The sequence below is a fragment of the Budorcas taxicolor genome, chromosome 10 (assembly GCF_023091745.1).
Source record: "Budorcas taxicolor isolate Tak-1 chromosome 10, Takin1.1, whole genome shotgun sequence".
Lineage (NCBI taxonomy): Eukaryota > Metazoa > Chordata > Mammalia > Artiodactyla > Bovidae > Budorcas > Budorcas taxicolor.
Window position 1 is genome coordinate 77,379,334 of NC_068919.1, and position 16,436 is coordinate 77,395,769.

Genomic DNA, 16,436 nt, shown 5'->3' on the forward strand with positions numbered 1-16,436 from the left:
CCAACTTAATGGACGTGAATTTGATCAAATTCCAGGAGACAGTGGGGGACAGAAGAGCCTGGTATGCTACAGTCCGCGAGGTTGCAGAGAGTCAGACATGACTTAGTACCCGAACAACAACACATATTTGTAGGTTTTTAATAATGGTTGGTGATATTTTATTGTAAAAGCTGAGCTTAAGTGCAAGTGATCTCAGTGTAGTCTGGCAACATTGACTAAAGTACTAAGTCTGAAGATAACTTCTAAAAAGGGATAATTTCAGTGAAAACAGTTTTTTACTAATTAACAAAAAATGTGAGTAGGACTTCATAAAGGTTAATGGACTCATAAAGGATAATAATTAACAAAATTAAATTGGTCTTGATAACCTTCAAAATTTGAACCCAAAATCCAGTTAAATTTGTAATTTCTGGCTCATGGCACAGTCCTTAAGTTCTCCCAAAAGCCTTTACTTAAGTAAAGTAAGATCTGTCCTATCCCTATAGATCTTATGTTGATCCCTGATTTCCTGAGAGAAAGACATTTCCAGTTTGATCATGAAATTTCTTTCCCTGGATTTTAAACTGTCGTGGATGGTCTTTATGTCTTTGAATTCCTCAGTATGAGCACAGTTTGGACAGATTTAACCAGATTTTACCTTTCTCTGGAACTGTATTCCTTACCTGAGGTCCTATCAACATGAGAAGGCTACTCATTTCTTAGAATTTGAAAGCAATCATCCCTTTTGGACTAACCACAAAAATTGCCTATTTCCTGTCTGTGCAAAATCTCAGCATCTCAACTATTATCTGATCTCCTGAAATAAGGTCAGTGATCTCTAGTTTTATCTCTCATTAAGCCATTCCTAGTTTAGATTCAGAGAAGGCGATGGCACCCCACTCCAGTATTCTTGCCTGGAAAATCCCATGGATGGAGGAGCCTGGTAGGCTGCAGTCCATGGGGTCGTGAAGAGTCGGACACAGCTGAGCGACTTCACTTTCACTTTTCAGTTTCATGCATTGGAGAAGGAAATGGCAACCCACTCCAGTGTTCTTGCCTGGAGAATCCCAGGAACGGGGGAGCCTGGTGGGGTGCCATCTTTGGGGTCGCACAGAGTCGGACACGACTGAAGCAACTTAGCAGCAGCAGCAGCAGTTTAGATTATCCTACCTTACCTTTCCTATCCTTGGGATATTTACATATATTTAAAATATTCTAAAAATGAAAATTATATGCTGTGTTTACCACAGAAGTGAAAAACGGCAGTAAAAGAATTTGTCACAAAGGAGTAAGTAGAATAACTGTAATGCAGACAGAAAAATTCAGTAGAGCAATCAAGGTTATTTAATATAGAAGAAAGTGAGTTTGGGTACTTCAGTTATTCCCAAGTATATCATGTCTTAAAATACTACAGCTACAACTGCACAACTGCTGTTAATAAAATGTGTAAATCATTGGTTCTTGAGAGTACATAATCAAATATATATAAGTATATATATATATATAAAATTAAGGATGATGGGATTCTGGTTGTGTTTAAGGTAGAATTCAGGACATAAATATCTTTGTTAATTTCCTTACTGATTGTCATAAATATCTTTGATTAAAAATCCATTGTTCTGATATAGTAAGAAAATTATATTCAGTGTGTTCTACTTAAGCCTGCAGGAATATTTATAAAATCTGTGTAATTCTGGTCATTAAGGAAAAAAAAAAAGATCTAGCAGAAAAGTGGTCAAAAGATAAGCAGAAAATTGAGGGAAAAAGAAACATAAATGACTGTTCACCTTGTGAAAATATATTGAAACTCACTACTGCATAAAGAAATAAACATGCTTTCCTAACCTGATCACCAAAAATGAAAAATTTGGTCTGTTTGTAGAAACATGCACTCAAGTTTTTTGATGGTAGGAGTATGAATTAGTACAAAACTATGGGGGCAGTTTGGCAACATGTATAAAAGTTTTAAATATTTTTATTATCTGATAAGTGAAAGTTAGTCGTGTCCGACTCTGCAACCCCGTGGACTATACAGTCCATGGAATTCTCCAGGCCAGAATACTGGAGTGGGCAGCGTTTCCCTTCTCCAGGGAATCTTCCCAACCCAGGAATGTAACCCAGGTTTCCCACATTGCAGGTGGATTCTTTACCAGCTGAGCCACAAGGGAAGCCCTAATAAGTAATTTTATGCTAAGAATTTTTTCTATAGACATTGGAAAATATCAGATTGCAAAACAGCATTTACAATGTGGTCTCTGTGGTTAAGACCAGCATTTTTAAAGGCTATATAGTATAACAAAATAGTACCAGTAGTTATAGCTGAAAGGTATGACTACAGATTTTAAAAAAATTTTAATGTCCATATTTTAGTGTCTTTGTGGGTGGCTTTGGTACATAGAGGTTATGCAGAAATACCTTTGCCTCTAAAAATTTAATTCTCCCTGGGCTTGAAGAGACACAGTAGGGAGATTGTTACCTTCTGGGCTGACTAAAGTTGCTTATTGATTTGTCAGCAGTGAGATCTGAAGCATCTGATTTTCTCATTGCCCTGACAACCAGGCTAAGCCCCTTTAAACAGTTGGTAAAATTTTAAACCGAAATCCCATAATCTACTCAGAAAGATTATAGTCTTCAAGAGAGTATAGTCAGTTACTTTGTTGATTTTGTAATTCTTTTTCCTTTTAAGGTATTTAAAATGTCTTCCTGTTTTACTCTAAAGATACTTTAAGGCTATTGAATTCTTCCTACTCTGAGAATTCTTTATATACTTAGGTAATTTCTGTGGTAACTTCTTTGAATTTGATGAAATCTGATGTTCCATATTCTTCCCAGCACTGCTTTATTGATGTAGTTGGCAAAAAATTTTATGTATCTAAAGTGTACAATCTGATGTTTAAATATACCACAGTTAAGTTGATTAACATATCCGTCACCTCACATATTTACCTTTTGTGTGTGCGGTGAGAATGCCTAAGATCTACTGTCAGTACATTTCAAGTATACAAGACAGTACTATTGACTGTAATCACCGTGCTACCCATTAGATCCTCAGAACTTATCCACCTTAAAACTGACAGTTCGTACTCTTTGATCAACATCTTTCAGTTTCCCCTATCTATATTTTGTCTACTCTTGTAGATAAATCGTTAACTTGATAAATCATTAACTTATAGCTAATTATTTAGTTCTGGATCACAACTTCTTAGGTTGTTCAGATGACTGTTTTGACTTTCTGATTTTTTTACTGTCTTTTTTGAGGGGGGCTACATTTTAAGTTACTAGAGAACTTTTTTTTTTTTTTTTAGAACTAAAGCAGTTTTGATTTGGGGTGAGGGGTGGAAGATGGGGAACTTCAGAAGAGCTTAGAAGAGCTATTCTAATCTATAAAATATTAAACTACTATTTAGTAGTAGGATATAAGAATTAATAACCTTTCTGCAGGCCCTGTATGAAGAATACTAACAGAAAGACTTAAACCAAGAGTTTTTTTTTAATTACTGTTTTTTCATGGGACTATATAAGACACAGATGTACATAGTCAGTACCTACTGTTAGGTTTTTTCCCAGAATCATTTACAGTTTTAATTTTAGACAGCATCTTAGTAGGTTTTTTCTTTTCGGCTACATAGGTGATAGTGAGGAGGCATCTTCGAAATGATTTTGTAGCTCACTTGAAGTCAAAACATTTCTGAAAAAGTAATGAGCAAGTTTTTGTCATGTCAATATGAGTGTAGACTATAATATTACTTGAAGAAGATTTCAGTTCTGATAAACCAATGGGCTAGAAACAGACCCTGATATAAGAATTTGGTTGTATCATAAATCACTGGAAAAGAAGAGATTATTCAATAAATGGTGTTAGAATAATTGGTTAACCGTTTGGAAGAAATGAAGTTCAAATTTCCCCTCAAATCTATACAAAATTAATTCTAGATGGATTGAAGTTACCTGTGGAATAGAAACCATAATAAGTTTTAAATGTGGGTAAACATTTAATGACCTATGAAAGTGAAAGTTGTGTTCAGCTCTTGTGAACCCATGGACTATACATATAGTCCATGGAATTCTCCAGGCCAGAATACTGGAGTGAGTAGCCTTTGCCTTCTCCAGGGGATCCACCTATTCTGGTGTGATTTCTCTCACTGTACAGAGAAATCACACCGGAATAGGTGGATTATTCTCAACACATAATAGCCAAAAGTATTTACAGTAAAGTTACCACAAATAAAATTAACAGAAACATATCTACCTGTTGAGGATCAGAGAAGAGGCAACATGTGGTTCTTATCCATTTTGAAATAACCTCCTTCAAGAAAAATGTATGTGCTACATATGGACACTAATAGGAACATGTAAACATACACATGCCCCAATTTTTCAGTATCATCTTAGGAGACTCATATGTTCCTAAGAGTTCTATGGACCACAGAAGTGCTTGGTAAATACGAGTAAGCTTCAACATCCCTGTTGAAGAAATGGAAGGGTTTTAAAAATGATAATATTTGAATATTGGTAATGGGATGTGAATTAGTAAAACCTCCCTAGAAAACTCTTTGGCTTTTAAAATGTCGGAATGGTATTTTAAATTGTTCATTTATGTATTCTACCCCCCTTATTTATTTTTATAGTGATACATATTTTACATAATTAAAACACTTGAAAAAATGTACTTGATTCTGTTGTATAATTTTTAAAGAGTTTTACTTAAAAATCAGTAAAATGACAGTGATTTGATAATCAAAAACTAGATAAGTTTTTTTTTCCAAAACTTATATTGTTATTGGTTCAAGAAATTTTATCTTGAGACACTTGTGGAATTAAGACAGAAAATTAATTTTTGGATACCTTTTCCTTCTCCTACTAGAAGTGGAAGACTTGTTTTCTTCACTTAAACATATCCAGCATACCTTGGTAGATTCTCAGAGCCAGGAGGATATTTCACTGCTTTTACAACTTATACAAAACAAAGATTTCCAGAATGCGTTTAAGATACACAATGCTGTCACAGTACACATGAACAAGGCCAGTCCTCCATTTCCTCTTATCTCCAATGCACAAGATCTTGCACAGGAGGTATGTATTCTGAACATCCATTGACATATACAAGGTAATTGTTAGTGATAGTGAGGCAGTATTCTTGGAAAATACTGCTGTGACTCTAAGGTTTATTAGAATTAATTACTACTGATCATATGTTGATTATTTATGTGTTAGGAAAAATTCACTTACGTGTATTTTATCCTGAAAAAAAAACTATACTTAGTTCAAAAATAAGACTCCGCTCCATGAAAAGAAGAGCATTGGTTCTATTTATACAGCTGAATATTTGTATAGTAAGAGGAATACTTGTCTAAATTGCTAAAGGGGAAATTTTAAAAATACTTTTAGTATGGTTTTATTTTAAGCAATATACATTGTAAACTGATAAATCAGTACTGATGAGATTAAATTATGTTAGATAATCAGGTATTATACATAACTTCTGAGATTTGTTACTTGTATTGAATACATATAGAACTCAATATATATTTAGAAACGTCCTTTTCTAGGTGCCAAAACTAGAGAACAGGCTAGTTCTGATGCTGTCATTGCTGTGATCTACTTGTGGTCAAATTGATTAATCTCAAAATTATTATCTCTTAGTTTTGATAGGGGAATTACTTTTAAAATTATTTAAAATAACCATAGGAATTGTTAGAGAATTGCTGGATTCCTATTTTAATCATGAGCTAACTTTTATTAAAAATGTATATATTAATTTATTTCTATATGTTTTCATCAATGGTGATAACTTTGGTTTTGTTAATCTGCATTGTTACAAAGTGCTCTTTTTGGTACTGGAGTAAGGAAATAGAAAAAGGAGGAAAATCAGAGATGTTGATAATGAGAACATACATAATATTTGAGGAAAAATAGCCCACAGAGCAAATTTTAAATATTTATGGTAGAAGAAAAGATTGAAAATAATAACATACAGTTCATGTGATTAGAAATTAGAAAGGGAAGTAAATGAAAAAAAAAGGAATTAAATTACTTATATAAATTTAACATTAAAAGTTTCTCTTTTTTTAGAGAACAGGAAAATAGAGAAACCATTGACAAATTAGATGAAGAAAAAAACACTAATAATATTAGCAAAGATAAAAGCATAAATTATAACAAATTATAAGTTTACATTATTAAGTATGAAAGTACTATCACCTGGGTTGTTTTTGTAAGAAAATAAAAATTGCCAACAGTGACTTACAGATAGCTGAAAAAAGTAGTAATAGTAGGTAAAATTGAAAGTTAGAAATCTACTCCTCAAAAAACTGCCAGCCTCAGATAATTTTACAAACTCCTTCAAAACATTAGGGAACATATAATCCTTATGTTAAATAAACTTTTCACACATAAATATTGACTATTTGCCATCTCATTGTACTTGGATAATATAATCTAGATACTAAAAACAATAGTAAACCAGTATACTATACTGGTGACTATGTGTATGTGTGTATGACTGTATATATATATACACACACACACATATATATATATAGGACTTCCCTGGTGGCTCAGAGGTTAAAGCATCTGCCTGCAATGCGGGAGACCTGGGTTTGATCCCTGGGTCAGGAAGATCCCCTGGAGGAGGAAATGGCAACCCACTCCAGTATTCTTGCCTGGAGAATCCCACGGACAGAGGAGCCTGGTGGGCTACAGTCCATGGGGTCGCAAAGAGTCAGACACGACTGAGCAACTTCACTTTCACACACACACACACACACACAAGTATATATATACTTGGTGACTATATTCACCAAGTAGAGGTCAATTCATTTTATGAACATTAATATAGAAATCTTAAAATATGAGTAACTCACATCTAGAAATATATTAAAACAACAATTTACTGTGTGCTAGGTAATGTGCAGAGCAGTTTATATGTATTATCTCAATCTTTTAAGAACCATGAGTAAGGAAACAGGCTAAAAAAAATTCATAATCAAGCAGAGTTTATACTAAGTGGAAGAATTTCTTGACTTGAGGAAGATTTTTAATATAATTCAGTATAGTATAGTGGTTATCCTGTCACTCTCATATAAATTTATCTTGTTAATCTAACTCTAAAATGTCCTCTCTGATTTAAAATGTAGTTACATAAACATATGATTAAAAATATAAAGTAGCATAACTGTTAGAATAGCTTTTCTCTCATATAGTCATTATTAGTCTATTTTATAATGTATTTGTAGAAATTTTCAAGAAGGAAATCCTTCATAGTCATAAATAAAAATGCTATTGTCAATCATGATAAGATAGAAAATTCTGAGAAAAAACATTTTAATAATGATAGTTCTCTTTAGTGCTTTTCTGTCTTAGAAATAGTTTTTACAATTTTAAATCCTCCCCTTTAAAAAAATCTGTACAAATGTCATATTTTCTGTAACCTAGGAATAATCTTTGTTTCTTAGGTACAAACTGTTTTGAAGCCAGTTCACCAGAAGGAAGGACAAGAATTAACTGCTCTGCTGAATGCTCCACATATTCAGGTAGAAAATGGACAGAGCATTATTTTTGTGGTTTTTCCAGCATTCAATATCACTTTGAATCAGTCTCTTGGACTAACAAAGAGCTCAAATATTATGTAGCCTATTTTGATTGTTGTTGTTGTTGTTCAGTCACTCAATTGTGTCCAACTCTTTGCAACCCCATGGACTGCAGCACTCCAGGCTTCTCTGTCCTTCACTATCTCCCAGAGTTTTCTCAAACTCATGTCCATTGAGTCAGTGATGCCATCCAACCATCTCAGCCTCTGTCATCCCCATCTCCTCCTGCCTTCTGTCTTTCCCAGCAACAGGGTCTTTTCCAGTGAGTCGCCTGTTTGCATCAGGTGGCCAAATATTGGAGCTTCAGCTTCAGCATCAGTCCTTCCAGTGAATATTCAGGACTGATTTCCTTTAGGGTTGACTGGTTTCATCTTGTTGTTGTCCAGGGGACTCTCAAGAGTCTTCTCTAGCACCACAGTTTGAAGGCATCAGTTCTTCGGTGCTCAGCTTTTTTTTACTGTCCAGCTCTCATATCCATACATGACTACTGGAAAAACTGTAGCTTTGACTAAAAAACCATAGCTTTGATTGTTTGTATCACAAAGTAATTATTGTTGGATTATATACTTTTCTACTTAAAATTAACCACATTATTTTTGAAACAACTTACTTACAAACTTCTCCTTTTTGGTTGTTTTTCTGTAAATTTTAATTACAATGTTGGACTCTTAAAGTGATTCTGTTTTTATGAAGTTTAATAAGCGTTTTAGACTTTCATAACCCATCCCAGAGTATTCCCTAGTGTAACTAACACATGTTAGTTGGCTAAAAAAGATACAGAGCAGCATCTGTACTTCAGTTGGAAAGTTTGGAAACAGATCTGAATATATAATTAATTATACCACTTTTAAATGTTTAATGAGCAGGATACTTTGTACATGATTAGGTTAAAATCTCTATAGAAATAAGTCATGTTGTTACTTTAAATGCTTTGTGTTTCTTTGAAACAGGCACTTTTACTGGCCCATGATAAGGTCGCTGAGCAGGAAATGCAGCTAGAGCCTATTACAGATGAGAGAGTTTATGAAAGCTTTGGCCAGTATGGAGGAGAAACTGTAAAAATAGTTCGTATAGAAAAGGCTCGAGATATTCCATTGGTAAGTGTTCCACACCTCTGATAACGAGATCCTTGCCGAGATCTGTATAATTGAAGACCCTTTACATTTCTGGTAGTTTCTCTCTTTTGAGGCTGATTTTTTGGAATTCTTTTATGTTCTTGCTTATACTCCTTATTAGGCTGAGAAGAATTTGTTCCTCTTTTCTCACCCATAATTTGATGACAAAATAGGTTTTGAAGTCATTGAACAAAGAAGGGACAGGTAATCTGCTTTTTAAAAAAAAAAAAACAAGTTAGAAATTGTGATCATTTCATTCAATGTAATTGCTAACATACTTCACATATATTTAGAAACATTGTTTAATGTTAATATTTTATAGTTCTTATAGGTAAATGTTTTTTCTCTTAGTCTGCTACTATTACCTTAATTTTGTTCCTTTTTATTTTCAGAGAAATATTCTTGAATCCTAAGGTCTTAAATTTTCCTGCCTAACATGGTACATGAAATAGGGACTGTATCTTATTAAAAGGTAGTTTATGTGATGAAGTTTTATTCCCCACCAAAAAAAAAGAAATTGGGAAAGTTATGACAAATTTTTAAAGATTCAGGAGAAAAGTATTACAAACTGTCTACTTTTAAGCTTTATTCAGATTTCCATTTTTTGACTATATATTTCAGTTGTGCTTCTGATTTATATCATAAATATTTAATACATTTTAATGTGAATTGGATACAGCTATAGTATTTAATATTTTGATTAACCAGATTAGTATTCATCGTTTCATGATATTTTGAATTTAAAAAGATTTTCAGTTACAAGTCATGTTCTACTAATCTACATGTTCAACTAATTGTACATAAATATAGTATAACCATTTGAATAGCATCTACCATATAAAGAACAAATTTGATTATAGGCTTTCACTTTATTTTTGAGCAAGTGCATTTTTATGCTGTTGTATGCTTCAAAAGTCTGATTTTAGAATTTTAACAAATAGAATGCTTCCAGAGCAGAAAATGTGGAGGAAATGATCAGCTTTCAGACTTATTGCCATGGTTACTGTATGTAAATAAATTTTTTTCTCCAGATAAATGAAGGCTAATATTGTTAACTAGAAAAGAAAGAATTTTCAAATGAGGAAATAAAAATGCATTAAAAAAAAAATTGACTTGTTTTTTTTTTTTAGGGTGCTACAGTTCGTAATGAAATGGATTCTGTTATCATTAGTCGGATAGTTAAAGGGGGTGCTGCAGAAAAAAGTGGTCTGTTACATGAAGGAGATGAAGTTCTGGAAATTAATGGCATTGAAATTCGAGGGAAAGATGTCAATGAGGTTTTTGACTTGTTGGTAAGTTGACAAGGGTAGAAGAATAATTGATACAGTCTCAAAAATTGTTGCCTTCAGTAGACTTCAGAATAAAATATTTTAAAAGCATTTTAAAAATAAGATATCTATATAATTTCTAGCATAATTTTCACATATTATTTCCATAATATTTACTAGTAGCATTTTATTCTTGCGGGGACATTACCAAGTTTATTTATACTGTTAGGTACGTTTTATTTGCCTCTGAAATCACTAATAGTAACTCATTAAATCATTCAAAATATATGTATTAAGTGCCTCCTATGTGCTAGCTGCTAGAGAAACAGTAACAAAACAGAGTTCATACCCTCATGATTTTTTTGTTCATTTTCTTTATTATCTACAATTGATTGTTGTTTTTTTTAACAGTATTAGATAATAACAATGGTATAGCTCTGCACTGTTCACTATAATAGCCATTAGCTACATGTGCTAGTTATTTCTATTTAAGTAAAATTTAAAATTTAGTTCCTCATTCATGTGTGCAGACTAAGTTGCTTCAGTCATGTCCATCTCTTTGCAACCCTATGAGCCATAGCCTGCCAGGCTCCTCTGTCCATGGAATTCTCCAGGCAAAAATACTGGAGTGGGTTGCTGTGCCCTCCTCCAGGGATCTAACCCACATCGCTTACATCTACCTGCATTGGCAGGTGGGTTCTTAAACACACTAACACCACCTGTGAAGCTCTCAGTAACTGCATTTCAGGTGTTCAAGAGCAGTGAGTTACTAATGGTTATCATATTATGGTGTAGATGAAGGAACATGGCATTCTGCAATTCCAGTCCACTGATCAGAATTCTGTCATCTCAGAAAGTTCTGTTAGACTGTTAGTATAATCAGGAAGCAATTTAGAGTCAACTTTTGAGGGCAGTTTATGATCACCTCATATATACTCATCAACCACATTTATAGTCTTATTTACTTAATATCAGTTGTTATATTAGAATTTCTCCTATCTGCGAACATTGGTTGTCAGATTTAGAAAACATCCTCCCATTCTTATTTTTGCCCAGTCCCATTCATTGCTTTGGTAGCACAAAGTGCCATTGGTTATTGTTCTTAGATCTTGTTTTATTGGCTGCTGTCTCTAGATTGAGTACTGTTTCAGTACCATTCCCTACTATGTCAGGAGCATAAGTGTGATTTCTATCTAGGCTGGAGGTATCTGAACAAGGCAGGGAGTGGTGTACAGTTGTCCCTTTATATCCAAGGGGAATTGGTCCCAGGGCCCCCCACGGGTACCAAAATCCATGGATGCTCACGTCCCTTACATAAAATGGCATGGTATTTGAATGTAACCTACACACATCCTGTAGTATATTTTAAATAATCTCTGGATTGCATATAATACCTAATACAATATTAATGCTATGTAAGTAGTTGTCTGCAGATGGCAAAAACAAGTTCTGCTTTTTAGAATTTTCTGGAATTTTTTTTCATCTGCAATTGGTTGAATTCACAGATATGGAACCCATGAATATGGAGGGCCAACTGTACTGGAAAATAATAAAGAACCTAGCAGTAAGACTATGTACAGTTAAAATATAGAATGAATGACAGAGACAAAGCATCTAGGAAGTAAGAATATTTGTATTTTTGCATCACTTTTCTAATCCTAGTGACAATTACCATTTCAGATTCTACTGTACTAAAATCAATGTATGGCAGAATAGAAAAGCCAGAAGTACTGTAATATCTTCTAGCCCTTCATTGTGGAATCGTCCTAAACTTAAACTGAATGGAAAACAAAAACCCAAGACTTAAGGGCCAAGTGGCTTTCCCCAGTGGACCAGAGGACCAAAACTGTTTCATGCCATATGCCTGGGTAGCTCTAATGTAATGGGGTCCACAAAAGGGGTAATTTGTGCTTCCTGATAAAAGGGGATTCATTTTTACCAGTTTCTTTTTTAAGTCTCCTTGAGGTTCTGGTATAGTCCAGATTAGGAACTGTTGATCATAAGATCATGGAATGATTTTCATAAGTACAGCTTTTTAAAATAATGTGCTTTTTCTGTTGCAGTCTGATATGCATGGTACTTTGACATTTGTTCTGATTCCCAGTCAACAGATCAAGCCGCCTCCTGCCAAAGAAACAGTAGTAAGTGATTTTTTTTAATGCTCCTTATTTTATGGTGGCTACTGTTTACATTTTTCTTAATTAATAAACTTTATTTTTTGAGAGTAGTTTTAGGTTCACAGCAAAATTGAGCAGAAAGTATAGAGTTCCCACATAATTCCTGCCCCACACATGCACAGCCTCCTTGCTGTCAACATCCCACATCAGAATGGTGTATCTGTTACATTAGAGAATTTATGGTTTCATTGTTACCCAGATTCGTAGTTTATTTTAGGATTCACTTTTGGTGTTGTACACTCTATGAATTTTGACAAATGTATAAGTACATGTATCTACCATCATAACCTACAGAATAGTTTCATTGCCCTATAAATCCTCTATGTTCTGCTTATTCATCACTTCCTCCCCGCTTGATCCATGACAACCACACTGTCTTGACTGTCTGGTTGTAACTGTTGCTTCTTGACCTGCCTGTGATTTCTCAGGAGGCAGGTAAAGTGGTCTGGTATTCCCATCTCTTGAAGAATTTTCCAGTTTGTTGTGATCCACGCAATCAAAGGCTTTGGCACTGTCAATGAAGCAGAAGTAGATGTTCTTGAATTCTCTTGCTTTTTCTATGATTCAGTAGATGTTGGCAATTTGATCTCTGGTTCCTCTGCCTTTTCTAAACCCAGCTTGAACGTGTGAAAGTTCACGGTTCACATACTATTGAAGCCTAGCTTGGAGAATTTTGAGCATTGCTTTGCTAGTGTGTGAGATAAGTGTAATTGTGCGGTAGTTTGAACATTCTTTGGAATTGCCTGTGTGGGATCTTAGCTCGCTGACCAGGGATTGAACCTGCACCTGCTGTATTGGAAGGCAAAGTCTTAACCACCAGACCACCAGGAAAATCCCCTCTTCTCCCTATAGGAGACTTAATAACTCTCTAAAGACTGGGAGCATGACTGAAGTCTCTTGATTTTGGGGATCTGGGATGGGAGGATAGAAATGTAGTTTTAGGGGAATTTAAAGACTTAGTAGAATACTAAAATCATAGTTCAGGGATACAAAGCATAGAATTAGCCACTAGCCCAGTAGTATTAATAATTGAAATATTAAGGGTCCCAAATAGTTTTTTTCCTTACAATGAATATCTGCTTGATATCATTTGTGTACTAGGCACTGTGCAAATAAATGCTCACTTTATAGTAATAAACATGTTTGGGGTAAATCTAGTTTGGCGTAAATGTTGAGATGGAAATCAGTGAATATAAACACTGAGAATAAAAAAAGAGGTGTGGGATTGATTAAATAAGGTTGGCAGGAAAGGCCTGCAGGAGAAGGCGATGTGAAGCTGACACCTGGTAGGATGAGATGAAGCCAAGCCTGTTAACTTCCAGAACTTTCAGGTATAACTTCCAAAGAACTTTGTGTTTGGAAAACCCGTGGGAGTGGAGCCAAGTGAGGGAGTAGAAAGGTGGGGAGAGAATTCTGAGATGAGGCTTGAGAGGTAGGTAGGGCCAGGTCAAGAAGGTCTTTGGCCATGGCAGGGAGTTTGGATTTCAAATACAGTAACATTTGATTTGTGTTTAGAAACAAAACTACTCTGGCTGCTGGGTAGAAATTGGATTAGTAGAGCCAATAATGGAAGCAAGGAGATTTAGGAAAGTGTTGCTGAAGCCAATATAAAGTATGATGATGGCTTAAATTTCTGTGATAGCAGTGGCAGTGGGGAAAATTATGCAGGCTGTGTTCTGGAAGTAGCAATGACAGGACCTTTTAATGAATGTGAAGAGTAATGGATAGGCAAGAAGCAAATATGCTTCAACAACTGGATGAATAGTGGTATTGCCTACTGAAGGGCGATGTGGAGGAAAAACTGGTTTGGGGAGAAAAATAAAGAGGAGATACCTGAGAGGCATTCAGGTGTAGATACCAAATACATAGAATTAAATACGTTGTTGAATTGCTAAGTCATGTCTGATTCTTTTGCGACCCCATAGACTGTAGCGTGCCAGGCTTTTCTGTCCATAGGATTTCTCAGGCAAGAATACTAGAGTGGGTTGCCACTTCCTTCTCCAGGGAATCATCCTGACCCAGGGATTGAACCGGCATCTCTTGCGTTAGCAGACGGATTCTTTACCACTGAGCTGTCATTCTGGAATTCTACAGAGAGATCTAGGCTGTAGTTGTATTTATTGTGGGGAGATCAGGTCAAGGGAGCAGTCTGTCTATATATACTTCATGTGTTTGCAAAAAATTCTAAAGATTTTAAAAAATGATAGGTTAAGGATTATTCACAGCCTATAAAGATAATTGGGTTGAAAGAAAAGATTGAGAACCACATACCATCCAATATACTTTTCTCTTAAAAGTATAGAATGTATTATATAATTTTCACCTTAATTTTTTTCTCATTTGGAAGAAGATCTTAAGTTTTATCATGCAGTAAAGTGTTGATAAATATATATTTTATCAGATGATGAAAAAATATTAATAATTTCAGTGAACAGTATGGACAGTGAACAGGTGACATCTCTCTTCAGGTTCAAACATTTGCTTTATTAAGTTTGCTGTTGCTCTAAGGTTCATATTTTTGTCTGCCTACTACTAAACATCAATTGGATACCCACAGATACCCCAAATTTCTCCTGTTAAATATGGACAAGAAGAAGTAAAGATATTCCTTCTTGGGCTTCTCTGGTGGTCTGTCCACTGGTTAGGAATCCACCTTGCAATGCAGGGATCACCGGTTTGATCTCTAGTCAGGGAAGATCCCACAGCTGCAAGGCAGCTGAGCCCACAAGCCCTAGAGCTCATCCTCCAGAAGAGAAACCACCACAATGAGACGCCCTCGAGCTGTAGTAACCCCCATTTGCTGCAACTAGAGAAAGGCCCAGTGCAGCCATAAATAATAAATTATTTTAAAAACTATTCTTTCTTGAATGGGTGTCAGAGAGGAGAAATCTTAGAAGAGGAGGAATTTTAAAACTGTTGCTTGCCATTGCAAAGGCTCTTCCTGATGCTGCCCTTGGTATTTATTTATTTTTTACTTTGTTGGGTCTCTGTTGCTGCACTGGCTTTCCTCTAGTTGCGGTGTCCAGGCTTCCCATCGTGGTGGCTTCTATTGTTGTGGATCATGGGCTTTAGGACAAGCAGGCTTCACTAGTTGGGGGCTCTGGGGCTCCAGAGCACAGGCTCAGTAGTTGTGGCGCTTGGGCTTAGCTGCTCCAAGGAATGTGGGGTCTCCCCAGACCAAGGATCCAACCTACATGGGCAGGTGGATTCTTAACCACTGAGCCACCAGCGAGGCAAAGAGAAAAATGTTGGGCTGGAAGATAATTGTGTCTGAACAACCCTGTAATTTAAAATTTAAACAAATGATTTGGTTTGAATTAGAAACCAAACATTGTTTTGGTCAGATACACTGTACTGATGCTACTGCATGGTGAAGCCCTGGAGCTTTCCTGTAGGGGTCAGAGTCTCTCCTTCATATAAAAAGGACTGTTTTCCTTTGTATGGGAAAGGAAAAAAAGTAGCCACTACCCTGAACTGAAGAGGTAAGATTGCTGGACAGAACTTCTACAACTGATAAGAATTGCAGTGGAATGCCTGTGGGCATACTTAAGGGATAGTGCAGGTTCAGTTCCAGATCACTGAAATAAAATGAGTCATACAAAATTTTTGGTTTCCTGTTGCATGTAAGTTATAATTACATTGTTCTGTAGTTTGCAAAGAGTACAACTGCATTGTGTCTAAACAAACAATATATATACACTCATTTAAAAATACTTTATTGCTTAAAAATGCTAACCTTCATCTGACAACACAAGGTTGCCACAGACCTTCAATTTACGTATACATATATGTATATATCTGAAAAATGCAATAAAGTGAAACAATAAAATACATGCCTATATATAGATAGAAGTCACAAAAAAGTCACATAGTATGTGTTAAGGCAGTACTCAGACTTTAACTCAGTCAGTTGGTTAATTTCTCTGATGTGAAATAAACTTTGCTCTCAGTTTTAGAGTACATTTTAAACAGCACTAAATAAACTTGTCACATAAACAAAGCATGTCCTCTCTTCTCCTCTTCCAGTCAACACAACGAGGGGCCTCATTCCAAACCAAAAAAATCCGAATGGTCAAGGGGTGAGACCTAAGCAAGAGTAGAGAGAAAAACATCTCTGGGTGATTTTGTCTGTCTCTGGCAAAGATCATAGACTTAGATATAGCATATTCACTGGCCTATTTAGTTTCCCTCAGGATAGTAATTCCCTAAGATTTTAGGGTACATCTTAAATGACATGTATGTAGCAATTATCCAAGGAACCTAAATGAACCTAAATGAATTAAAATACAGAATCTGAAAGTTTGAGAT

The 16,436-nt window shown here is 35.2% G+C and overlaps 1 protein-coding gene across 1 annotated transcript in view; it reads left to right on the top strand.

The window, feature by feature from the left end:
- The window catches only part of PALS1 (protein associated with LIN7 1, MAGUK p55 family member), a 41,949-nt gene that overhangs the window by 10,761 nt on the left and 14,752 nt on the right, over positions 1-16,436 (top strand). The window contains exons 2-6 of the mRNA XM_052646953.1: positions 4,844-5,052; positions 7,434-7,511; positions 8,519-8,665; positions 9,814-9,975; positions 12,015-12,092. Coding sequence (XP_052502913.1) covers positions 4,844-5,052; positions 7,434-7,511; positions 8,519-8,665; positions 9,814-9,975; positions 12,015-12,092 — 674 coding nt within the window. The remainder of the gene's footprint in view (positions 1-4,843; positions 5,053-7,433; positions 7,512-8,518; positions 8,666-9,813; positions 9,976-12,014; positions 12,093-16,436) is intronic.